At 49.1% G+C, this 25,490-nt stretch overlaps 9 protein-coding genes across 9 annotated transcripts; 6 read left to right on the forward strand and 3 right to left on the reverse strand.

The window, feature by feature from the left end:
- Window positions 1-900: 900 nt before the first annotated feature.
- ONS95_003216 (uncharacterized protein) lies at window positions 901-3,796 on the forward strand. Its single transcript, XM_058496513.1, has 11 exons — window positions 901-1,366; window positions 1,490-1,526; window positions 1,584-2,064; window positions 2,169-2,233; window positions 2,288-2,341; window positions 2,391-2,429; window positions 2,552-2,771; window positions 2,835-2,869; window positions 2,992-3,144; window positions 3,213-3,268; window positions 3,394-3,796. The coding sequence occupies exons 1-11, from the start codon at window positions 929-931 to the stop codon at window positions 3,679-3,681; spliced, it is 1,866 nt and encodes a 621-aa protein (XP_058353764.1). The 5' UTR covers window positions 901-928; the 3' UTR covers window positions 3,682-3,796.
- An 868-nt stretch (window positions 3,797-4,664) lies between these two features.
- On the forward strand, window positions 4,665-6,618 carry ONS95_003217 (uncharacterized protein). Its single transcript, XM_058496514.1, has 2 exons — window positions 4,665-5,831; window positions 5,884-6,618. The coding sequence occupies exons 1-2, from the start codon at window positions 5,075-5,077 to the stop codon at window positions 6,273-6,275; spliced, it is 1,149 nt and encodes a 382-aa protein (XP_058353765.1). The 5' UTR covers window positions 4,665-5,074; the 3' UTR covers window positions 6,276-6,618.
- Window positions 6,619-6,796: 178 nt separating this feature from the next.
- Window positions 6,797-9,038, forward strand: ONS95_003218 (uncharacterized protein; the record flags this gene model as incomplete). Its single annotated transcript, XM_058496515.1, has 2 exons — window positions 6,797-7,445; window positions 7,501-9,038. The coding sequence occupies 2 exons, from the start codon at window positions 6,797-6,799 to the stop codon at window positions 9,036-9,038; spliced, it is 2,187 nt and encodes a 728-aa protein (XP_058353766.1).
- Window positions 9,039-9,138: 100 nt separating this feature from the next.
- Window positions 9,139-10,919, reverse strand: ONS95_003219 (uncharacterized protein; the record flags this gene model as incomplete). The annotated part of the gene is made up of 4 exons (XM_058496516.1): window positions 9,139-10,380; window positions 10,437-10,675; window positions 10,729-10,816; window positions 10,866-10,919. 4 exons carry the CDS (start codon window positions 10,917-10,919, stop codon window positions 9,139-9,141), a joined length of 1,623 nt encoding a protein of 540 aa, XP_058353767.1.
- A 424-nt stretch (window positions 10,920-11,343) lies between these two features.
- Window positions 11,344-13,305, forward strand: ONS95_003220 (uncharacterized protein). Its single transcript, XM_058496517.1, has 2 exons — window positions 11,344-11,787; window positions 11,842-13,305. The coding sequence occupies exons 1-2, from the start codon at window positions 11,497-11,499 to the stop codon at window positions 13,024-13,026; spliced, it is 1,476 nt and encodes a 491-aa protein (XP_058353768.1). The 5' UTR covers window positions 11,344-11,496; the 3' UTR covers window positions 13,027-13,305.
- A 166-nt stretch (window positions 13,306-13,471) lies between these two features.
- ONS95_003221 (uncharacterized protein) lies at window positions 13,472-15,618 on the forward strand (the record flags this gene model as incomplete). The annotated part of the gene is made up of 6 exons (XM_058496518.1): window positions 13,472-13,576; window positions 13,737-13,874; window positions 13,925-14,038; window positions 14,087-14,214; window positions 14,272-14,773; window positions 14,914-15,618. 6 exons carry the CDS (start codon window positions 13,472-13,474, stop codon window positions 15,616-15,618), a joined length of 1,692 nt encoding a protein of 563 aa, XP_058353769.1.
- Window positions 15,619-15,920: 302 nt separating this feature from the next.
- Window positions 15,921-16,900, reverse strand: DHG2_1 (L-rhamnose-1-dehydrogenase; the record flags this gene model as incomplete). Its single annotated transcript, XM_058496519.1, has 2 exons — window positions 15,921-16,383; window positions 16,563-16,900. The coding sequence occupies 2 exons, from the start codon at window positions 16,898-16,900 to the stop codon at window positions 15,921-15,923; spliced, it is 801 nt and encodes a 266-aa protein (XP_058353770.1).
- Window positions 16,901-17,710: 810 nt separating this feature from the next.
- On the reverse strand, window positions 17,711-19,160 carry ONS95_003223 (uncharacterized protein; the record flags this gene model as incomplete). Its single annotated transcript, XM_058496520.1, has 3 exons — window positions 17,711-18,786; window positions 18,850-18,998; window positions 19,051-19,160. 3 exons carry the CDS (start codon window positions 19,158-19,160, stop codon window positions 17,711-17,713), a joined length of 1,335 nt encoding a protein of 444 aa, XP_058353771.1.
- A 1,799-nt stretch (window positions 19,161-20,959) lies between these two features.
- ONS95_003224 (uncharacterized protein) lies at window positions 20,960-24,014 on the forward strand (the record flags this gene model as incomplete). Its single annotated transcript, XM_058496521.1, has 5 exons — window positions 20,960-21,123; window positions 21,261-21,285; window positions 21,585-21,715; window positions 21,889-23,234; window positions 23,281-24,014. 5 exons carry the CDS (start codon window positions 20,960-20,962, stop codon window positions 24,012-24,014), a joined length of 2,400 nt encoding a protein of 799 aa, XP_058353772.1.
- Between the last annotated feature and the right edge of the window lie 1,476 nt (window positions 24,015-25,490).

Consider the following 25,490-nt stretch of genomic DNA (forward strand, 5'->3'; position numbering starts at 1 on the left):
GAGTTCAGACGAACGGCAGCGTCAGCCACGAAGGGAGCCAAGCTTCCAGAAGCATTACTGTATCATCCTTGTTGACTCCCAGGTTATCCCAGGGACGAGAAATCGAGAAGTCGATGATAATAATAATAATCCGATGAACAGGGCCGGGCAGAGCAGAGCAGGCGTCCCAGGACAAAAAGCTGGAGCTATGCAGGCCACTCAGATGCCGAGCTTTGAACACGATGCTCGGTTCCATTGCATTGCTGTCAACAACAACCCTGCCCCGCCTACTGTACTGTACTGTACGGGAACCGCCCGGACCGGACCAAACCCCTCGCCCCTCCCCTCACCAGCGGCCAGCTGCCCCCTGCCCCCTGCCCCTTGGCCCCCCCCAACGTCCACAAAGCTCCCAGCTCCCTTCTAGCTCCCATACTAAATCGATCAATCCGGTAGCTGCAAACCATTGACCAACGAGACGTTACGCTGATCACTCATTGCCTATGAACTATGACTTTGACTGCAGCCTCCGTGCAGTACAGTAGAGTACCTTGAATTTCCCGCACTGGCGGCTTCAACTCTGACCAGTGTCGTCATGAGGTGCTGAAATCGACGTGACTTGATTGGACTGACTGCAATATATGTCAGTTCAAGCTGCCCCAAGCTGGTATGGCCTTGTCCCAATCCCAGTCCCAGTTTTATTCCAGCCCCATCTTATCCCATCTTTGGAGATCTTCAAAATCGGCCGAAATGGAATGGCGAATTGGCAGCTGTCAACCAGCCCACGAGGTTCAGAGAGCTTCTGCCACTAAATCCCATGGCCTGCCTGCTTAGCTACACCAGACGTTCCTGGCCGATCTTTTATTTATCACATAAGATCACTCCCATTTCCTGTTCCTAGTTTCTGATACTTCTCCATGTGAAGCTGCAAGCGCAACCAGACTCTATCGCAATGGTTCAAGTTCTCTCTCTTGTTTTGCTGGCAGCAGCTGCTTCGGCTTCATTCGTTTCAAATCTCAATTATCGAAGTCCTTCACACTTTCATCCGGGCCTTGGAGTTTCGATCCGCAAAGTAGCAGCTCGTAACACTCCATCTGCGGCATGGAACTCCTCGCAATTGAACTTTACTCATGGAGTTGCTAGCGGTGATCCCTACGATACTTCTGTCGTTCTGTGGACACGCGCAGCACCAATTGCTTCGGATAATGATAAGAGCAATATCACCGTGTCCGGCTATGTCCCACTTTACAGCCACGAGACTGAGCAATATGTGAAGGCTAGCAAGGCTCCAGTCTGTGTTAGCTATAAGATCTCCAAAGACCCTGAACTGAAGGGCTGCGCGGATGAAGGGAAGGCATACACATCTTCCGATATTGATTACACAATCAAGGCAAGTCTTTAAAAGGCGACACTCTTTTTTCATTCGAGCACATCCCGTCCTTCTCCAAATTGTGCCTCATTCCCCTCTCGAAATCTTTCCAGATCCAATAATAAAACCATCTTCCAACCATAGGTGGAAGCGAGAAATCTGAAACCATTTACCAGATACTGTCAGTCCTCCCTACTCCGAGAATAAGAACATATAGCTGACGCGCTATCCCTTACAGACTACCAGTTCAGCATCTGTGACTCGGACAACGTCAGCCCAATTGGCCGCACTAAGACTACACCTAGCAAAGGTGATGTTGTAAGCAGCGCGATCAGACTGGCTATTTACTCATGCAGCAACTATCCCTTCGGATTCTTCAATGCCTATGGAAATGCCGCCCGGAAAGACTCGGTGGATTACGTGATCCATCTGGGAGACTACATTTATGAATATGCGAACGGTTACTATGGTTGGGGGAACAGTATAGGGCGTATTCCCCTTCCAGATCGAGAGATCTACACTCTTTACGATTACCGCAAGCGACTAGCAACGTACAGAACTGACCTTGATCTGCTGCTCAGTCATCAGCAGTTCCCTTGGATACCTGTCTGGGACGATCATGAAGTTGCGGATAACACGTGGAAAGCTGGGTCGTCGGAGCTCAACAATACCGAAGACTCCTTCGTTAAAGACGGTGGAGTATCTGTTGATCAGAGAAAGTGAGTACTTGCAGTGCTATCGAGCTAGCGAACATTCCTTTTGGTCAATTTATAGTCTCATTGCATAGATTCGGCCCTTTTGCGCCTCCTGCTAACCTATGCAGGATGAATGCTGTGCGTGCCTACTTTGAATGGATGCCAATTCGTCAGGTGGAGATGGATGATAATTGTAAGTGCCAAAGTAATGGGTGTAATTTTGGATATCGATCACTGACTTGTTCAGTGCGCATCTGGAGAAGCTTTGAGATAGGTGATTTGTTGGATCTTATCATGCTTGGTATGCTCCACCTCGAATGATTTGGAAAAACACTAACTCTTCGGAAAAGACACTCGGCAATATGACAGAAGTATCACAGACCTCTACTGTAAGTTTCGGGGGCACTTGAATGATCTTGCGGGCTGCTTCGCTCTTGCGCTTGAATTGAGCATTCTCATACGCCCTACATTGAATGGCTTAAGGCGATGAGTGGCTGATTTAAGTACTCAGGGAATACTGATTACATCCACGACATCTCGAATGACGCTGGTAGATCCTTGATGGGACCTCGTCAGGAAAGTTGGTTCTACAACAAGCTTTCGCAAGTAATCGGCAATCAAATCATCTTCTCTCGTATCAATCAGTCTTTTGCCCTCGGAAATGAGAATCCTCTCAATTACGATGCTTGGGATGGGTATCAGAGTAACAAAAACAGAACTTTGTCTCATCTGTAAGCAATGACGTCCCCGGATTCTCCAAAACCTCGTACGATGTACTGACCGTCTCCCTGCAGATATGACAACAAAATCAACAACACGATTTTCCTTGGTAAGATACCCCTTTCCAGATTTGGATGCAGCAGGATCTACGTATACCCACAATCTCAAACATCTTGGAGATCAGCCAGAGCATCCAAAATCTATTGTTGTTTCGCGTGCTGACTTGCGTAGCTGGAGACAGTCACGCATCCTGGGTCAGCGACCTTGTGTGGCTTGACACGCACCCCTACGATCCCGAAACAGGTGAAGGCTCCATTGGTGTCGAATTTGCGGGATCTGCTGTGTCCTCGCCATGTCCTTATGGTCAAAACATTTCTCTAGCAAGTAAGTGACTAGTCACTCTGGCTTGATATCATCCTATGGATCGGAACTGATCAGCCTATCAACATTAGATGCAAATAATTACTCTTCGCTTTTGGAAGGCGCAAATAGTGAATTACAATGGCAGGTGAGCTATTTATCCTCCTTTCTTGATGGGTTTTGAGGAAAGCCCTTTGCGGACATGGTATAGGATACCAGATGATGTATTCCTATTGGACGTCGGTTTATGAATAGCTTTAACAGACTTTATAGGATCTGTACTATCGAGGTTACTACGAGTTGAGTTTGGACCAACAAAGCGCAAATGCTTCGTACTTTGGCTTGCCAACTATTGCCACACGAAATGGCTATGAGATATCTCTTGCAAATTTCACCGTCATGAGTGGGGAGAACAGATTGAAGAGAACGAATGGCGTTGTTGGCGGTGGCCTCGTGGAAAGCGGCAGTTTGAAGTTTGGAACAATGTCTGGCACAAATCTGACAAACGATACCGCCACGGGGACCTACTTTATCAGTAGCTTTACGCCTGATACGGCATGATGGTCGGATCAACCGCTCTCTAGGCCATCGACGACACAGAAGCTTGACAACAGGTCATGATCTATTTTCGAGGGTAATATTGTCGTTAGAGTGATTCGATATCGATCAATATAATACATGAAAATATTGGAAGGTCGTCAGTCCATTGTGAGCTCTGGGCCGATTGTTTCTGAAGCTGTCTCCCGAGAGATCGCGAGCCTCTGGATCTCGACCATGCTTTTCCATGTCTCACACCCTCGATGCTATGGGTCAGTTTATGGGCAGATTTTGCTAGGATATCCGGACATGAGAGACCAGAAAGTCGCTGTCATGACTTTCCAGTCCGACATCAGCTTCTCGTCCAAGGGCTGAACGAACTAACTGTAGGAATCTCGGCTGGCCCGAGAACGGAATCGAGACCTTGTGATTCATGTTATGAGATCTGCAACTTCCCGTTGACTACCTCGGTCAAAATTCCTCGACTTCGACAGCCAGTCCCAAAAGGGTTTAATTTTGGAGTCCATACCAGAAACTAGATGCAGTGGGTTAGACCCGAAGCGAGCAACTTCAGCGTCTAGACATCATGACTGTTCTGAATAGCCAATAAGCTTTGACAGTTGAATTTACCTTCTGATGCTCTCAAAGATCACGTAGATGACAAACAGCAATATGGCACTTGCCTGATTGCTAGTTTTAGATGAGGCTGATCTTGCTTGGCCTTACGCAGCCGCCTTGTCCCCCTAGAAGCAAAGTTTATCTCTTTGCTGATGGCAGATCTAGCCGGAAGTGATATCAAGCTGCATGATATGCCCCTCAGTAAGGGTACACATCTGCAAACATTTTCGCCTACTGCCGTGAATGCGCTGCACCCCTTGATAAAAAAGCCCTTCCGGTGTTGTTGGTGGCGCAAAAGTGGCTTGGGGAGAACAATATCAAGGAATTAAGCGAGGTTCCCTTGTTTAGGCTCTCCTTTCATTCTTCAACGAGCATTCTTAACTCTCAGACTTGAATTCACATATGGCGTCTATACTTTCTTTCCGTTGGCCAAAACAATATGATCAACTTGTCATCCTTGATATTATTCCCGGCGCATTACCACGGAAGTGTCTCTGCAACATTAACGAGAATCATTGTTCCGCGAGCTGGTCGCGAACTGCTCTCGGGTAACTGAGCAGAGCGTTGATATTATTCTCGCCATATTTACGACATATTGTTATCCACCAGCTCGGTCACTGATATTTTGATACTTAAGAGAACCTCCTCTGCGTTTCCATGTATCATTTCGTTTCTTCCAACATACATTTTCGCAAATCTTCAACTGCATCCACAGCAATTCTGCTTTCTACCTCTTCGTTTTCTTTCTTGATCGCCCGTCTAACCATACATTCCAACACAACAAAGCTTCTACGAGAAGATGTCGTCTCCTACTACTACCTTCGACCTCAAATCCCAGAGTGTGACCTTTCTCATGAGAGATGGAGTCACTCCAGTCGTCGTCCCCCTTCCCGATATCGATGATTGGTTCTACTACAATACCGCCCTCTGCATCAACTACGGCTCTCAAATCGGTGCATGTTTCGTTATGCTGGTTGTCACTGCTGTCCTCACCAGGGAATCGAAGCGTCGAACTCCAGTCTACATACTCAATCTCTTGTCACTTGTCCTCGGCTTCCTTCGCGCATTCCTTCTCGCACTCTACTCCGTCAGTCCTTGGGCAGAGTTCTACGCCTACTTCGCCTTCGACTTCGGTGATGTCCCGCGCTCAGCATACGCAACTAGTGTCGCTGGAGCAGTCATCCCTCTCCTCATGACAATCACGGTCAACATGTCTCTCTTCCTCCAGGCTTACACTGTGTGCAAGGCTATGCAGAAGAAATGGGTCTGCTTGATATCATTACTCTCCGGTCTCGTCTTCTTACTTGCGGTCGGTTTTCGCTTCGCTCAAGCTGTCACGAACTCCTTGGCAATTGTATCTGCTGGTCAATACTTCCACCACGCCTGGATTACAGTCGGAACCCTGGCAACCGAAACCATCTCCATCTGGTACTATTCGATCATATTCACCGGCAAGCTCTTATGGACTGTTCATGCTCGTAAGAACTTGGGATTTCAGAAGTGGAGCTACATCCAGATCCTGGCTGCCATGGGTGGGTGCACAATGGTCATACCTTGTAAGTTTTCGTGGCTTTGACATTCATCTAAATCAGTTACTAAGATAATCAGCTGGTTTTGCTATACTCGAGTACGCTTCGCCCGATGACTTCCCAGAAGCCGGTACCCTGGCCTTGACGATGGTCGCCCTCCTCCTCCCTCTCTCCTCTCTCTGGGCGTCGATGATCACAACCGAAGCCAGCTCGTCCTTTAATATCTCGCAACTTTGGGGTTCAAGATCCTCTCAAGACACCTCAAGTCTGGAAAGAAAGACTTTCAATAGTATGTCGTCATGTCCATCCGCCTTCTCTACAGAGAGAAAGGGAAGCACGGCGCCAATTGGTCCCGTAACTATCGACACGGTTATTGAGCATGCGGACACTCGACGAGACAGCGCAGAAGTGGATCTTGAAATGATTGGTGTCCGCGTTGATCGCTCATATAGTGTCCATAGTGGTGCCTAATCATCGATTTAGGGGCTGAAATGGAGGATTGGGCTTGTGGCGGCAGGAAGGTTTTGGTATCGGGTGCCGGATGGAGCGAGGCTCGCTGAATTAGGTGCATTTGAGGCGGATTGGGCTGTCGGAGATGGCATGGAAGAAGCATATAGAGGTAATCAGTCATTCTGCACATAGTCTGTTTCTTTTTCTTCAGGTGAGAATCCACCTTGGTCATAGCATAGCACAAAATCAATCGCTCATGCAGACATTTTTTTCTTTCGTTAACCGTCAAATTGTGCAGTGGCTCTTGCATTAGCCAGTCCACCTTACATTCTATCTAGGAAGGTGCGCACTTACCTCAGGTTTTAGGTCAATCATATCCGTGTTTATTTTGTCAGTATCTAGACTAGAAATCGTTTGGCAGGATTATCATACTTCATTATTTTCGAGTTGAAGTTCCCCATCACACAACTACAGTGTATGTCCAATCCCGACTTAAAATATAACGACAATAGATGTATTTCTCCATACGCGGAGTATCGATCATGACTTACAAGAACACGAATTCATCTTCCCCGAGACCCCGAGGTCTGCCGAAAAAAGCTGCTCGGGATACCCACATGTATCCAAGTAATTCTGCTAGCATTTCGCAACAGAGTGACAACGAGAGAAGAGCGTCGTCCGATCGTCTGCAACATGGGATATCATTCAATCTTGTTTCGTTGGTCACAAAATTCGAAGCACTTGATGCTCTGAGCCTCCCCTTTACCACACCATCCTTCCAGCCAGCACCGCTTCAATTATCAAGGAATTCGCCAATACAGAAAGGTGGTAAAGGGGCAGGTTACAGGAGGAGATTGTCAACGATTTTCAGTCCGAAACGAGGAAGTTCGGAAAAGCGTGACAATAGGTCTGTCGAGGAGGATATTCAACCTGCCTACACAGACATCTTCGAATCACTAAATTCTCGAAAACTCGGGTTGCTGGGAACAAAAGCTGACTCAAGAAAACTCAAAAAGGCACAGACTTCCTATAAACCAAGTAGTATAAAGCTACGTGGTGGCGTCTGGGATACAGCAGATTTTATAAATGGAAGAAAATTCGGGACAGTAGCAGCACCGTATATTGAGAACGAAAAACTTGATGACAATAAGGGAGGATCCATCAGAGATAAAATCAAATTTTACGATGGGAGTAAGTTCGACTGTAAACCGGAAGAAGTCCGAGGTAAACTAATACTTTTTGGTAGCAGTATCAGGAGGGAACAGCACTCGGGCGTACCCTTCGCTCAACAACACCGCTGCCCCAAACACCCCAATCTCTATTTCCCGTACTCGACTATTGGACAAAAGCTACTTCCTGACACCTTCGACTGGAAGCTCGAGACGGACATGCTTGCACAATCCAGATCCAGAAACAATTACACCCACAAGATCGAACGCAGCTTCTAATGGAAAACAGAACATAGGGCTGGGGCAAAGTCGGCACCAGACGCTGCCTCAAAGCTCGCCATCCAGGGGCTATAGCAATGTCACCACACGAACCATGGAGAGCCCTCATAGGTATGGTAATGGCCGAGAAATTTCGAGTCGGCCGCCTCTACGAAAAGGACATATACCAGAGCCAACGAGGGGACGAAGAAACATTATGGTTGGGTCGAAACAAAACATTCCCCCAAGCTTAGGAGGAGATGGCAGCGCGCCTCCGCCAGCCGCGCAAGATCAGGCAAGTAGGCCACTGAGTCGGAGAAGAATGAGCAACAAGATTGGAGAGCTTTACCGTGCTAAGAGCATAGAGAAGAAACGCAAAGAAGACAAAGAGACAGCGCAGCCACGAGCAGAAACCATGCCCTCACTATCTCAGGCGAAGATAGCACTTGGACTCGAGGGACGGATAATGGAGCCTGGAAAGCCTCGACCTAGAAAACTTTCGGACAAGGTTGCAAACATGAGAAAACTGTTTGATGGCAAGTTCTCCCCGAGGTCTGCATCCCCAGAAGGCCCTGTACCATGTTGCGCATTAAACCCCATATCCTTGGAAGCTGCTTCTGCTTCTTCCTCCCGGTACAAACAAGAACATATATTAGAACTTCGAGACTTGGCAGTCTTGAAACCTCCTACGCCTCCGCCTATGCCACCTTCCACACAGAGGAAAGTATCCAATGTATCGTTGAGGAATGATGGTGCGCCAGCAGTCTTGAGTACAACCAATGCCTCTGGGGTGACTAAAGCAAGGAAATCACAGTTCTCATCTCCGACCAAGAAGAGGTCACCGCCAAAGAGCAAGCTCATTGTAGAAAAAGTGAAGATTTTCGAATCGACATCCGAGACCTTTCCTGAGATCGGGCATTCAAGAAGAGCCAAAGCATTTCGCAGAAGGCTGAGCAAGTCTCTACGGGGTCTCTTCGAGGCACCTTCACGAAAGAGCCAGGGGCAAGACCAAGAACAGAACAAGGGGGAAGAGACATCTGTGAGACCAAACGGAGATGTGAGTCCAGAGGGAAGTGGTCTATTAAGCAAACGGCGGACGATCGTCGGCAGATGGAACAACGTTCCAACTGCAGTGTCGAGTGGAGGAGATGGGACTACCAGTGAGAAGCATTCACCGCCTCCAGCAGAGGAAGATGTGATCGCAGAGATGGTAGTCAAGGGTGTTGAGTGCGGTCTGAAGCAACCGAAACCGGTGCGAGCCGTGGAAATGAAGCGAATGGCTCTTCTGTGTAAGGATCGTATGGGAGAAATCATGGACCGTGACAAGGGAAGAGTAAGCCTGCGAAGGAAGTCTTGATATGACGACTGGTCACTTGATCGCTACTAATGTATCAATTCCTGAAAGGCCGAGAATAAATAGGAGACTTGACATAAACTCATTGATATCTTGTACTATCTCAATAAGTTGCCAGGCCCATTCCTTTGCCGATCTTTTTCACCAATGCCTTCTTCAAGTACCACTCTCGCGCCAAAGTTCTTGTCATCTTGGCGAAGACTGCCGGGCTTATTCTCCCCCTTTCGACTGCTCTCCCAAGAACAAACAATGCGTCGCCCAAGCTCCTTTCTTCGCTCACGAGTTCGTACAACTGATTTCCAACCACTGTGGGGGCGACTAAGAGTTCATCCACATTTGGTGCCGTCCGGTGCTGACTCTGGTCAATCACTGCATCCGCATCGTGAAGGGCGGTGTGTAGGATATTGGTATTTGCTGATAGGAGATTGTTCAGGGACTCGAGAGCTTGGATTTCGGCTTGCATGCTTGCAAGTGAGGCTAACATAGCCTTGTGCTGTGCTTCTAATCCCGGTAGGCTAGATACAGTCTGATTGCGGGTATGCTGCCGCTGTGCATATAACGATCTTCCTAAGTTGTGCAGAAGCATGTCTTTCTCTGGGTTCGGAGGTATTGGGGGAGCTGGAAGGTTCGTGGATGCTTCAGAGGGTACTGAAAGGACTAGTGGCGCGTCTAAAAGATCTGGAAGTGGTGGAGGTTTCACTTGAGGTTTTGGAGGAGGATGTTGCCATTGAGATTGCTGGCCGATGTATTGCTGTAAATGCTGTTGTTGCTGGTGAGGATTGTATGAAGGCGGTGATCGAGATTGTGGAGGGCCATACTGAGGGTGGGGATTCTGGGCCTGGTACTGTTGTTGGTACGACTGAGGACCTGGTGGAGAAGTGGGAGGGCCGTCTATAGACTGTCTCAGGCCATGTTGCCTCTGAGGTTGAGGTGGTTGGGGAGGAGCTGTCTCATAACGCAGACTGCTGCTCCTCTGCGGATTGTGAGGATAATTATTTTGGGGTAGTCCTTGCTGACCATGTGGAGGATTCTCGTACCCCGTTTGCGAAGGTAGGGGAGGTAGAGGAGGCCCGCTGTCCCGCCTCGATGGCCCAGCAGGCGAGAATTGCTGGGGATTATTCGCTGGCTTGGGTGGCGGAGGCGGAGGTCCAATTTGCCCATTCGGACTCGCAATTGTGGATCTGGAGGTCGGACGTGCTAATCCTGGAGGCGGCGGAGGTACAGGAGGGGGTGCCTGGCTTGGATGCGGACGTGGAGGGGCAGTTTGTTGTTGTCGAGATACAACAGGAGGCTCTTTCGCAAAAACATCGCGTAGGATTGCTAGGAAATCAAGAATGTTGGACTTCTGTACCAAGAAACGATCAGTAAATGTACAGCTTTCGAACAACATCTGCCACTTACATCCCAGAACTCTGCCCACCCCACCAAGTATGGATGATAGACTTTGCCTTGCGGGTCAACATGCTGTCCTGGTCTAACCATCATGCCCTCTGTCGGCGTGACATATATGAGAGGAGGCTCCAGAGGGTATGCATGCGGCACCCATAGTGCAATTGGGAACCTGTATGTTGTGCCTCGAAATACCACCGGGAGGGTACCTGACATGTGGAGGAGGAGAGCCGATTTGCCATGCTCATAAGCTGCATCTTGAATCAGCTTCCAACCTGTTCGAACGCGAAACTTGTAGGCATACTGTAGACATCGGTTCGGGGAGCGAGCGAGGAGTAATGCGATAGTGTCTGGGCCACATCATTGTATGTACGGTTCACATCTTTGTATTCCTGCATGCATTTAGTGATTGAACGATTGTCAAATGGCCATGATACTTACGCTTGTTAGTACGCTGTACAGCCAGTTGAGCACCTGCTGTTTCACAGCGGCCATGGTTACCTGAAGTTCATCATTTTGTTGGTCATTGAAGCTATCCCCAGCGACGGCAAGTGAGAGCTCTTGGCAATGATCAGGTGATTGACTTGTTCGGAGGAACGATATTCCCGCTGATGATGTAACTTTTTGGTCTCTTCTCCTCTCCTCTCCAACCCAATCAGCAGCAGCTTCAGCCTTTTGATTTTCTTTCTGTCAGGGGCGCGCGTGCTTTCTTTCCCCTTGGCCCGCAAGGCTCCGATCGCGCCCGTCTTCTGCCTCCCCTCCCAAGCTGGAACGAAATTTGTCATGGGCGAGGGCGAGGTGGGCTACTACCTTGTACCTAGGCCAGAAGGAGAGGAGGAACCAGCGCCACTCTGCTGCCACTACTAATGTCGCCCACTATCCGATTTCCGATTCCTTCCCTTCCTCCTCTCTTCTCATCACAATATCCCATCGACGCGCCAGCTTTTCTCCATCGCAAAGCTCATGATAAGTTCGCTCACTGCAATTCCCTACGGCTGAGGAGTATCGGACAAAGATCTGTATACTCCTTGCGTCTGGCACGATCACCCCGTCCAAAATCTTTATCGAAAGCATGCTTCCACCCCTTCCAATCCTTGGCAACTACGGAATTTCACCAGAATATGGTTTCCTTCCGACTGAATTGCCTCTCGAGAGGCTCCCTGATCCATACTACAATAAATGGGAGGCTGTAGTTGCGAATCTTCAAGGCTTGATTCTAAGCAAACGCTTGCGCGGAGTCATCGACCTACTTCCTGTCCTTTCCACTGCGGGTCTGGAACATGACTCGGAATGGAGGAGAGCGTACTCGCTGTTGTGTTTCATGGCCCATGGCTACATCTGGGGCGGTGATAGCCCTTCAGAGGTCAGTAGCTGTATCGCAATTGTGACAATGTAATTGGGACTAAGTTGCGAGTAGCGTTTGCCGGCTGCAATTTCGATTCCGCTCATTCACATCTCGGCACACCTCGAAGTGCTCCCAGTCGCTACCTATGCGGGGGTTTGTCTCTGGAACTTTAAGCCTTTATTCCAAGACGAGCCTGTCGACAATATGGAAAATCTGGCGACCCTCACGACGTTCACAGGTTCTATTGACGAATCATGGTTCTATCTCATATCCGTGGCTATTGAAGCTCGGGGAGCGCCAATCATCCCCTTGATGCTGGCTGCTATCCAAGCGGCAAGATTACACGACGGCGCAACGGTCGCTGCTTGCCTTCGAGCATTCGCCGAAAGGTTGGATGATCTTGGCACCCTTCTGCAGCGTATGCATGAGAGTTGTGATCCGCAGGTTTTCTACAATCGCATCCGACCTTTCCTTGCTGGAAGCAAGAACATGGGCGAGGCTGGACTCCCTGATGGCGTGATGTACGAAGATGGCACAGGAAATGAAAGGTTTCGACAATATAGTGGTGGTAGCAATGCTCAAAGCTCCATCATCCAGTTCTTCGATATTATTCTCGGTATCGAGCACCGTCCAACTGGTGATAAGAAGGACGCAGCCACTGGGAGCGAGCTTGAAGGCACATCACCTCCGCCCAAGCACAACTTCCTGCTTGAAATGCGAAAATACATGCCAGGACCACACCGTCGTTTCCTGGAAGACGTCGCCAAGGTCGCTAACATTCGTGATTACGTTGAAAGACACCGGAACAATTCAGAGCTTGTTTTGGCTTATGACGCTTGTCTTGCAATGCTCCGAGAGTTCCGAAATAAGCACATCAACATCGTATCTCGGTACATTGTAATCAAGTCAAGGGAGTCGAGATCACTATCCCGTTCAAAGAGCCCTACCGTTCGACGCCACAAGGTTGATATTGCCACGGCCTCACGTCACGACAAGAGCGACAGCGGCAAGAAGAACTTGAAAGGAACCGGCGGGACTGCTTTGATTCCATTTTTGAAACAAGCTCGTGATGAGACTGGAGAGCCAGCCATTGATTCCTGGGCTCGACGTGTGATGAATCAAGACATTAGCATTAAAGCTCAAGGTGACTTCTTCTCTGGGAAGCTGGTCGAGCCGTCTACTGACGAAGTCGATACCTGTGGCCTGGCTGGTAGTTGGACACTTGATGAAAATGCTGGCGGACTATGCCACTATTGAATGCAATTTTCACAAGCAAATGTGTTTCAGGAATTGTTGGCCACTGGTGAAATATGAAAAACGAGTCCTGTGTAGCGATTAGACAACTGAATGTCCGAAATGTCCGATTGCTCGTTATGACAGTATCTAACTGTCTGTTATTAAATGCCAATGGCCATCTAAGTTACATCTCATAATAAATGCGACCTCGTGCTTTTACAATGTGCTTTTAACCTACATATAGCCCTTCCCCTAAATAAGGTAGACAGCTGCCTACTAATCTCAAAACAAGATCATGATATTTTTCCTTCCAGTTTACCACGCCAAGTGAACCCCGAAAGCTCCTCCCCTTGTTGGCCCATAGCCACGTGATCACGTCTAGCAACTAAATCGCGTCGTTCTTGACCTGAGACGCGCCGCCGACAACTCTGAGCCATGTCCATTGCCGCAGTTTTCAAACCTCACCATGGCTAGCAAGGCAGATAGTGAAGAGGGCATGAATGCAATAGAGCGTGGCCGGTTTCGATACAAGCAGAAAGATTATAATGGTGCTCTTGAAGCTTTCAGCGAAGTACGTACGACCTTCGAGCTTTCAGCTGGTCCCTACTAGAAATGGGAGATCTTTGACGATTTCATGTCCTGGGACAACCTTCTTAAAGTTACAACTATTTGGATGATTCTCTGCAGCGGTACTCGATACTTGATTCGAAGCATTGCTAAAATAAATCTAGGCTGTTGCTTCATACGCGGATCACATGCTGCTCACAGCATTGGACAGTCGAGCAGCGACATACGAGAAGCTGGGGCAGTTGATGCCGGCACTGAGAGATGGGAAGACGATGATCGAAACGAAGCCAAAAATGTCGAAGGTGGATTCTTCGACTTCGCCCTTGAAGTCCAGCTGCTGATTTCTCGCCAGGGATACCTTCGTACCGGCAAGATACTGCAATTGCAAGGAAAGGAACAGCTTGCTTTGCAAATATATGCCAGAGGCCTGGCCAAAGTAGCTTCTGGAACTGATAAAGAACGTCAGGTATATTTCGAAGTACCCCAGTTTCTAGGTCATGCTGATAGTTGTAAGCATCTGGTGACATTTCATGAGAAATTGCGACAAGCATTGAAGCCAGGCGAATCCAAAGATTTCATCTACCGTCTTCCGCTGGAGTTGGCTTTGATAATATGTCAAAATCTGCCCATGCGAGACCGAGTGTAGATACCACCCATTCCAAAAAAAGGTTGGGCACATTTTAGTAACAGTATTTTCAGAGTCTGCTTAGCTGTATCTAAAGGATGGAAAAACGTCCTCGAATCATCCACTCAGCTTTGGACCACCCTCGACACGACACATGCTAGAAGAGCGGTCAGTCTGAGATCGATCAAGATCCACCTGAGACGGTCGAATTACACGTTGGATCGCGCAATCATCACATTGAAGGCATATATCGATGCCGAAAAAATGAAATTTATCACCAGGACATGCAAGAATTTACGAGAACTGCACATCACTGGAAACGGCGTTATTGGCGATACCTTGTATTGTGGTTTACCTGGGGCCACTTCGTTAGAGACGATATCTACCTCTCATAGTACCGAGATTCCTTTGCATGCTGTTCAGTCAGTTCTTAAAGCTTGTCATAAGTCATTGGTAGACATCAAGTTCCTCCAAATCAGAGGAAGTAGGGCCGCTTTCATTCACGGAAAGTGGACGATGGCCGAGTCGCTCAAGACTATACACCTCAAAGCTGGTCAGGATGCCTGTTTAGACTTTGTAAGTTCCACAGAAGCCTGGTCTCAGGCTTTCCACACTTCCAGAGTCCTCAACACTTCTCACATGGGGACGTCTCGCGTATCTCTTCTTGGGAGCTATCCCTAGTACCCATTTCATCTACCCAGACTAATTTTGGTTAGGATGGTCTTCGAGACAATACTCCAAACGCCAGCTCTGTAGTTCTGACCAACTGGAAGATCACAGTACATGTCGTCGATGCAACAGCGTGGAAATGCCTCGAAAGACTCGATCTCACCGACACGCAACTCAGTCGCCTTCCCAAATTCCCTCCCACCCTCAAACACCTTGTGCTCAGCGAAAACCCCCAACTCCATTTAAGACCAGACGACGAGAAACCGACTCTTCTTCCATTACTTGAAACATTTGCCTGCGCGTCAACATCTCTCGATGGCGAAGCTCTCAAAATCATAACTGCCGCATCCATCAGAGCTCATAATTTAAAACGTCTTACCGTCGGCGACCGAATGGTAAACCCAAATACTGGCCTTGTCAAAGAAGAATTCCCGCCTTGCGAGACACTCGAGGAACTCTCTCTCGCATCTATGATACTCAATGATCGTACAGCGCTCGAAATAGTGAGCCTGTATCCCAATGTCAAAAGATTGGACATCTCGGCAACTCACATCACGGGGGTAGCTGTTAAGGCATTCGTCAACATGGGCCTCAAGTGGCTGAGGATCAACGAGTGTGATCGCATTAGTGCTGATGCGGTGGAGTGGGCTCGTGGCAAGGATATTGAGATTATTCACAACCTTTTGAGCCGCGGAATTCAAGTAAGAGGTGCCGCGAGGTTTGCCGACAGTGTGTTTGGAAGCAGTTTCTAAGCCATGATCACATTATTCCGAGGATCTTGAGGCATTGCGTGGCATCTGGATCTTGATTGCGTCGAATTTTTGAATCTTTGGGGACGTTCTGTCGTCTTCCGATGAAGCATCTGAGAATATGGCTCATCTGAGCTTGCGACATGGCAGATTTGAATTCCCCAATTATACATGTGCTTTCTGTGCCGACTTCTTTCGTAATTTTACCTCAAGAGCTAGCGCTCTCTTTCGTTTCCAGCTCGTTATAAAAACACCCAGCTTTTGTCGTTATCATTCTTTAAAATTTCTGCATTTATCCCTCTCCTTCATTGCAAATTCACAAATAGTCCGCCATCCACCAGAAGCTGCGCTCCATTCACATACCCGCTCAACTCCTCACATGCCAAGAACACAGCGGGACCGGCCATATCTCTAGGCTCTCCCGTCCTACCCAGCGGTATCCTTGTCTCCATGTACTTTCTCTTCTCCTCGACATTCAGATCTTCCTCATTAAGCTGCGTCTTTATAGTACCAGGTAGTAGCGCATTGCACCGTATCTTGTACTTGCCAAGTGCGACTGCCATGCTTTGCATCAGGGATAAGACACCAGCTTTCGTAGGCGTGTAGTGTGTTTGGAGACCACCACCGACGAGAGCAGAGATCGAGGAAATCGCGATGATGCTGCCGCCAGTGTTTTGTTTCGCCATTTGCCGAGCGGCAGCTTGGCAGGAGTAAAAGGCGCCGTCGAGGTTGATCCGAACTGTTGAGGCGAAGAGGTCATGGTCGAGGCTGGGAGGGAGGTGTTAGCTGGACTTTCGCAGTCGAGGCTGGCTTTCCATTCGCAAGCTGCCCAGTATCTCTTCAGGCTCCAGCGGATGACCTCCCGCACAAGGGATACCCAAGAGAACATACGGACAGACGATCTAGAATCCATATCTGAAGAAAGGTTCAACAGGGGAACAACTCACTCCAAAAATTCCGCAAACTGGCACACCCCCGCATTACTGACAAAAACGTCCAGCTTCCCAAATTCTCTAACAGCCTCCTCTACCAGCAACTTTCCCGTCTCGGGCTTACTCACGTCGCCCTGAACCTCGATCAGCCTGCCCGCCTTGTCATCTTTCTCTCTCAGAGCTGCTGCTTCCGCGAGGAGCGAGTCTTTATGGTGAGAGTCGGACGGCAGGTTCAAGTGGTTGATGGCGACGTTGCTGCCTTGGCGAAGGAACTCGAGGGCGATGGCGCGTCCAATTCCGGTGGTACCGCCAGTTATGGCGGAGACTTTGGAAAGGAGGAGGTGGTGTGCCATCGTGGCTGTTTTGGTTTATAGCTGTTGTGCTTATGGGAGCTGATGGAGGGGTCGTTTGGCCAGGCTCGACACACCCAGTCTCAAATCTGCGGTGGACCTTGCAGAGTGATCGTTCAGGAAGCCAGTGAGTGAGCGGACTCAACGTGGGATCAGTTATCGTATATCGAAAAAGAGAGTTGACAGAAGGTAAGAGAATCGACTTCAAGGCGGATATTCTACCATCGCGCCGTCAACAGTTCTTGGGCGCGTCCCTGTGGACGAAGTCAGAGAGAAAGCTTGGTGGGGTTCGGGTTAGAGGCATCCTTGCCGGAACCCCGCGAATTCGGTCATCTCGGCCATTTGTACCCGAGACTCTCTTCCTCTCTTCAAGGATTAAAGACGATGAGATTTTCAGCGCCTCGGCATTGCGGTACGGGCAAGTAGGAAAGAAGACCCAAGGGAAATTATCAGGTGGCAAAAACTCATATGGATGGATGACTTGCTGTACGATGTTGATTCTCTACCGAAGTTAGGCAGAAATGCAATACACCAATGTCTAAGGAAAAGGTTCCATATCTGTACCGACAAAGTGGTGTTGTGCAATTTACAATTGAGAGCTTTTAACTCAGGTGGAACGGCTGGTGGGCGCGCCATGAGAAAATTAAACATGGCTGTGGTGTGGCTGCAGTTCAACGGTTCAACGGCTTTTTTGTGTTGCCCATTTGGCGGGCGAGAGGCAAGTGACACAATAACGGCCACAACGACAACATCATTGATGCAAAATTCCAATTATCTATATACCAAAACAACTAAATACACAAAATACTATCCCTATGCAGTCGTCAGGTCATGTACTCCCTTTACAATACCGTTCACCAATCCTTCTCCCTCAGCCTTCTCTTCAATCTTCTTTTTCGCTTTCGCTGGCGTTCCCAAAGGCCGTTCTGGGTTGGGAGTCAACAGGTACTTCGCTGGGATCAATCTAGCCGCTGGGTTCAAAGTCAATCCAAAACCAGGCTTGTCAAGTTGAGTAGTATCCAAGTATCCGTTGACTGGGATTGGCTCATCCAAAAACAAGTCTCCGAAAACTGGCAACACGCTCTTTCCGTCTGGCGAGTTCGCGAGGTACTCTTGGAACGGGCAATTCGTTTGAGATACAACGTAGTGGTAACTGTATGGTCCACTGGCGTGGGGAACAACTGGAATATCGTATGCGGAGGCCATAGCAGACACCTTGAGAAGCTCAGTCAAGCCACCAAGCCACATGACATCCGGTTGGATGATGTCGAGATTTCGGCCCTCAATCAGCTTTCGGAAGCCGTATCTCGAGTATTCATGCTCTCCGGTGGTGAACTTGAGCTGGGGATGGGCACGCTTGATTTGTGCAAATCCGTCTGTATCATCTGGTGACAGGCACTCCTCCCACCAGTTGATATTCAGGTCAAGGCATGCTGTGGCCAGCTCGATGGTATATGGGACGTTCAAACTCATATAGCAATCAACCATGAGTGGGAAATCCGGGCCGACGCTTTCTCTGTGTTTTCGCAAGAACTCGACATTCTTCTTCAAGCCCTTGTGTCCCTCCTCTGGGCAGTATGGCAAGGGAACCTTTGCGCCCCAAAATCCCATTGCCTTCGCAGCTGTTGGTTCTGGCCCGGTGCAGTAGAAATCCAGTCTTTCTCTTGTGGCTCCTCCAATGAGTTTATACACGGGCTCGCCCCTGATCTTTCCTTGCAAATCCCACAGCGCCAGGTCAATGACCGAGATGACCGCTACTGGGAGTCCTTTTCGTCCATAAAACATGGAACCTCGGTACATTTGCTCGAAAAGATGGTTGGTATCTCTTGGATCGGCACCAATCAGGAAGCGCTCGAAGTGTTGGTGGACCAGCCAGCATGCTGGAGGACCTGTAAGTGAGGTATGTTAGTCTCATGCGTTCAATTTGTTTACTGCTGTAATCATTGTCTTACCTCCAAATCCAGTTGCGAAACCGACTGTGCCGTCCGACCCCTCAATTTCTACACAGAACGAGCCCAAGACATTAATGCCCCAACTCGTTCTCGAAGCTCGATATTTCTCCCATCGGGACATAGGTGTGGATATGGAAGTATCAATCAGCCTGTTCTTGAGTTAGAGAAGTCGTCCGTATCTGGGGGAGTCGAGTGACCTACCAGTGCCCTCCCTCCACATTGTGGTAGTCTCCTCCGGATCCAACGCCATCTATGACATATGATCGGATGGCCTTGATGGTGGGGAAACTTCTCGCTGCTGCTGCTGCCATGGTGGGGGATTACAAGCAATGCAAGGGGGTGATAAAGATGCAGTAGATAATGGGATATGGAAAGAATCTATGCGGAGAATCTCAGGAAGGAGGTAGGTTATGTATATATGAGAGAAATCGCGGAATTACGGGCGGACAGGCAGGACAGACAGCATTGGCAAGCAAAGGGGTGCGACAAGGGCGAGTCAAGGACGGGGAACGGGGAAGCTTTGGTGGGGTCATTCGGGAACAGCTGCACCGCTGTGCCGAGCTATAATACTGTAATATGGTCGGGGGAAGAGAATTGGAAGTGTCTGCCAGCCAGACCATGAATCGATATGAGAATGGCCGGCTGTGGTAGTATGCCTGCGACCTAGACGGCGAGGACATTTTCGTGGACAGGTGGACTCATGTATCTGTTGCTTGTTGAGATTTGAGGGCTGGCAGACAGTGGAGGTGGTGAAGAGACAAGCAATAACAGAGGTTGATCCGAGAGCTCATGGCAGGGCAGCTGGACAGACTGCAAAAGCTACCTAAGTAAGGGAGGGATGTATCATAATTTCTTCCGAGGAGCATGAAACTATTTATTCCTTTATATTTCGCTATTGCAGAACTTTCGAATCCCTACCTGTGTCTTCTACCTCGTCTACGCTAGGATAGCGAGGAAGCCTTTCTTCCTCGTCAGACAAGACGATCCTGTAGGTATTCTCCACGTGCATCACCTGTCACGATCGTACGAGTACGAGTCTGAGTCCGTACAGGCGGTTGTGCTGCTGGTACTCTGATCTGACGGGGATTTCTTTCGGTCGGTATGTTTCCATCAGTCACAGAGTCACACTGTGTCGACGATGCTGCTTCGTGTTTTCGAGAATAATGCTGCATCTTGTTCCTCGTAATGTTCCGTATGGATCCAAGTGTGACAGGTATAAGTACTCGCCTCGTTTCGCCTGGCCTCGCCCTGGCCGTCTCCCACCATTCCCCGCAAATGCGCACTGCCGTTTGCTGACGATCCTTTCATCACATGGCATGATGGCCGTAGGTAAATCACCTACCCATGGCCGGCATGGTGGGCACTACTGTACCACTGGGCACTTTGAATTTGCAAAGTATATTTCCGAAGCCGAAGAATACTATCGAGATTACAGGTAAATTTACATACAGACGGACTTGACCCCTATTGGCGAGTACTCCGCAAACCTTCTGGTCTCTGTCTCCCTCCCGTGTCTTGATGGCAGCATCCCACCATCCCACCATCCCACCCACTCACCCACTCACCCACTCACCCACTCCCCTTCTCGACTCTCCTCCCCATGGCCCTTATGATCCATCCACCTCTTCTTCTCCAGTTCTTCTGCACCTCTCAATCGTCTGTCTCCATCTCCATCTCTCATCCCTGTGCTGCATGGCTCGCGTCGCCGTCGCAGCGGATGAAGAGCCTGCCTGCACCGGCTTGGTCTCGGCCTGGAGCACTCTGCCTGAATCCGAGCTCAAAGTTGAGCCCACTCAGTACTCCCTCTCACTCCCTCCCAAGCCAAGCCAAACAAGCCGAGGGGCAACCCTGGCTGGCCACTTCACACCTACCTACTGTACTGTGGTAGTCCTTCCTTACGAAGTTAGTCCTGGACTCCTCCTGGTCGTTTCTCCTCCAGCTTTCCCCCACATTAAATTAGTGCTCGCTATTAAAGTACACCGAGCCCTCGTCGTCAACTCCACCGAAAACATTTCCGTTTTCGCGACCAACTGCAACTGCAACTGCAACAGCGCGTCGCCCTGCCCTACCCTGCCCTGCCCTGCCCGGCCACTGGCCACTGGCCACTACCATGGATCTCACCTGCAAACAGTCGCCTCAGTCGCCCATGCGAGTAGGAGTAAATCATCCCGAGAGCGACGAGGAGAATGCGTACAGCGAAGACGACAGCGTGGGAGAGAATGGAGAAAATGGAAGTCGGCCCCGTAAAAGACAGCGGCGGCCCATGTCGGTCTCGTAAGGACTATGTCTCTTTCGCCAGTCAATCTTGTTGATATCGCCGGCTCTCTTCCTGCTCCTCCAGCTCTGGAGCCAGAAGAGAATCCTGCAAATCAAGACAGTAATGATCCAAATTGGCTAACCATTCGTCGAAGGTGTGAGCTGTGTAAGCAAAGAAAGGTACGACTATCGACTGTTTTGGCAAATTTGGCGTAATCAGAAATTTTTGCCGACATCCTGTTTTGAGGCGCTGTCTCCCAATAGATGTCACTCGAATACCAAGACGCATCTGCACAACCATGCATGTCATTACAAGCCATGAAGCCTGTCAAGATGGCATCTCTGCATGATCATCCACTTGGATTGAAGCAAGCTCTGGTTCAAGCTATGCGACTTATAGCATGTGGAAAGCCAGGGCATTTCATATTTGCTATTCTAGATGCGGCTATTCTCCTATCACTCAATCTAACTATAGATAGGTCAAATGCGATCGGGGCCAGCCATCGTGTGGATGGTGTACTCGCAATGGCGCCATTTGCGAATACAAGGAGAGAAAGAAACCTGGATTGAGAGCTGGGTATGGCCGAGAACTGGAACAGAGGTTGGATAGGTAAGCAAAATTGGTCGCTGTCTAGTGCAGGAGGTGGGAAGAAACTCCAATTGAGACCGAGACCTCATTACCCTTTTCCCATTCTGTGGAACTCGCCAGATCTCAATGTCCTACTGGGCTTTGAGACATTTAAGCTGTTCAAGGCTGCAAAAATAAGAGACTGACCATTTCAGACTCGAAGAAATCATCAGATCTCATTCTCAAATCCTCGAAACATCTTTTACGAACCATAGCAACAGTATACCCAGCGATCACGATACTCCACGAAGTGTGGGCTTCCGTTCGAATGATGGACACCGACACGTACCTCAAGCCGAGACCGCGCTCTTCCTGCAAAAGCCTTCTTCCTTTCCAGGTAGCCAGTCGATAGACTTTGGAAACCCGATTCCTCAAACGCCAGGCATGTCAGGTTTACACGGAGACGTCTTTCAGCAAGGGATGCAACAATCAAACAGTGTGCATAACCAGGCCCATCAGGTAGCCACAGGTCATGCTCCAGAATTTTACAACACGGGTCAACCGCCTCTGGCATCGCCAAGTCTTAATGTCACGCAAAACTCGCCCGAATTCTCTTCTGATCACGCACTTCCCCCATACGATCTTCTGTACGCCTTAGTTGATCTCTATTTTAAGCATGTCAACACCTGGTGCCCGATTTTGCATCGAAGGTCAACTTTGGATTCGCTTTTCGGACCCTCAACCTTGGACGAAGCCGATAAAATCTTGCTCCATGCTATAGTTGCAACAACATTGAGATTCTCTACAGATCAGCGTTTGACCGAGGATCGGCGGACCCATTATCATGACATATCGAAGCAAAAGGTGCTGCTGTATGGGTTGGAGAACTCTTCTGTGAAAGCACTCCAGGCTTTGGTGATCCTGGCACTGGATCTTGTGGGAAGCAGCAATGGCCCTCCAGGATGGAACCTACTGGCTTTAATCACCCGATCTGTTGTTCAATTGGGGCTTGCGGTCGAGACTACGTCCGTCTCTGTCTCTCCAAATTACCCGTCCATATACACTCTTCGAGCCATGGTACTCCCAGAAGCAGATAATTTTATCGAGGAGGAATCAAGACGTCGTCTCTTCTGGATGGTGTACCTACTAGACCGCTATGCAACCATTGCCACGGCATTCGAATTCGCGCTTGACGAGAAGGAAATCGATCGAACTCTACCATGTCGAGATGATCTCTGGAACAAGAACCAGCAAGTACAGACACGCTGGTTCCGAACTTCTGAGAGAACGGAATACGATATTGATAAGCCAGAAAATCTTGGCACGTTCTCGTATTATATTGAGATTCTTGGAATCTTGTCCAGAATTCACAAGTTCTTGAAAAAGCCAGTCGATATTAGTGCACTATCAGATGTCGAGCAGTGGCAAGGAGAATACAGAGAATTAGATAATATGCTTACGTCTTGGAAATTCGACCTTCCTGCTGACTATGGAAATATGGCGAAGCTGTTCCAACCTGGAGGTAACAAGTCGATCAATTGTGGTTGGGTCATGTTACATGGTAAGTTTCTTGACAAGGTAGGTGACCAGTACTGACAGTGTATTAGCCACATACCATACCACAGTAATCAGACTTCACTCATCAGCAGCATATCCAACAACAAGATCACCCATTTTCACACCATCCTACAGTGCCAGTCAACGCTGCCACGGAGCTGTTGAGAACATCGCTGCCCTAGGCGAATTCGTGGTGCAAAACGGCATGCTTCCCAAATTGGGGCCTCCATTTGCCTTCACTCTCTGGGTAGCTGCAAGACTCCTGCTTGTCCATGGCTCAACTATCGAGCACAAGCTCAGTCCACAGATCCAATTTTTCGTTGACACACTGCGAGAGATGGGCCGATATTGGCTCGTAGCTGAGCGCTACACCGCGATCCTCCAACGCGTGCTCGACGAACACCGGGACTCAGAACGCTCTGCTGGTACGAGTGGCGAACGCGTCACTCCCTCCTCGGTTAAGATCCTCGCGGACATGAGACGATGTGCTTATGACCTGGACTTCCTCATCTCACGACAGCCGAAGCACATCGGCATGGTATCACGCCTGCCTAGCGTAACGCCCGCGAGAACCCCAGCTCCCAACGAGTTGGAATATCTCGACGTCTTTGATTTCTTCAATGTGCCCCGACTACCCGTGGCCCCTGGAGACCTAGGCCAAGTCTCTGGGAATGGCGTGGGGGATCTACATATTCCTGAGATGGGTAATGGGGCGAATGAATTCAATATTACCAACTTCATGGTCGATGCTAATTCAGACTGGCTGTTCAAGAATCAGAGCTGAGTCGAGGGGTGCAAAGCAGGTGTCACGAACAGGAAGTGCGGGATCTTCGGTGAGCCATTGAGTGGAAATCGGTCACTGTGCAGAAGGAGGTGTGATAATAGAAGATACGGACTGGCATCTAAGCCCTTTACTGAAAATGACTTCGTGGGGTGGTGAAACTAAAGGCAGAGAGAGGCTTAGGTTGTTTGTTTGGTCGTGCAAATGAAGTGGGCAGGACAGGGCAATGCTCTGTTTTGCTTTGAGCAGCAAACCATGGCTGAGGAAGGACCTGGGCGTTAAGGCAAAGCTGGCTCGTACTCGGTGATGGCGTCTATCTTGACTGGTAAGGTTCAATTGAGCTTTCAGTTGAGTTCAAAGAGATGCAAGTAAGAAAAGTACAGAAAATGTCAGGCGGAGGAATAGATGAGAGAGGCAGAGCAGAGGAGTACGGATCTTGTGAAACCACATCCCTTCGCGTCGGTTCTTACTCGGCCTTGGAAGTGGACATATATTGCGGCTGTTTGAAGATCCGGCATGGGAGTTTGTACTACCTACCCAGCTCGGCTTCGAACTGTCTACTTTTTATGAAGCGAAACAGGGCTTATTCGAACGCAGGTGCTGACAAAGACGATTTGTGATGTCGAAAAGTAGCAGCAGAAGCCCAGTACCGGCAAAATAGCAAAATAATAAAACGAGCCCAACGTTATGAGCTAGAAAAGGGAGCAGCACAAGGTAGTTTCAATATAGTATTCTGTAAATACATCTAGCATGTTGGCAACTTGCATTCCGAGATACGTGCAAGGGTACTTGTCTAATCGATTATGGTAGCATTGCCAAACATACAGAGTGGCTAGGTACTCTGATAATGTACAGAGGCCCCATCCAGGGTATGGGATTCGGTGGCTCGTATCTGAAGGGAAGTTCAAGGGCGTTGGGTAAAAGTGCCATTCTACATTCCCAACCCCCCGGTCTAAAAATGAAAACAAAAGAGAAGCGCAATGACGCAGGTAGAATAGAAAGAGACAGCAGCACAAAAGAACCTGAACCAAGCTTCATCGCGTGGTGAAGAGCGGGGAGAGGCCACAGTCCAGACCGGCAGCTGAAGCAAGCTGAAGGAACCCAGCAAGGAAAAGTATATCAGAGTTCAAGAGAGTAAACTGTGAGAAGAGGAGGCATAGTGCACTTGCGTTGATGGATTAGGGACCACTAGCGCCATGCCAAAGTCAACGTCTATCATGACGAATGTTTGATCCTCGCCAGGGTCTCTACAATACCCTTGCCTGTCTTTGCTACATGCTCCGTAGCCGTACCTTAGCTGTTCGCAGCTGGCATTCCAGCCTCAAATCGGCCCCGAGTTTCCCCATTCCGACTCTGCCGCCAGGATAGCTATCATGTTGAGGTTCGTGCTGTCTCGAGTCTGTCGGGACTCGGGAGAGACACGGACAGACAGAGTGGCAGACTCCTGCGCGGCACGAGAGATGGAACAGGATAATCAGG

This window comes from Cadophora gregata (assembly GCF_030347475.1).
Source record: "Cadophora gregata isolate MNR1 chromosome Unknown scaffold_12, whole genome shotgun sequence".
NCBI lineage: Eukaryota > Fungi > Ascomycota > Leotiomycetes > Helotiales > Ploettnerulaceae > Cadophora > Cadophora gregata.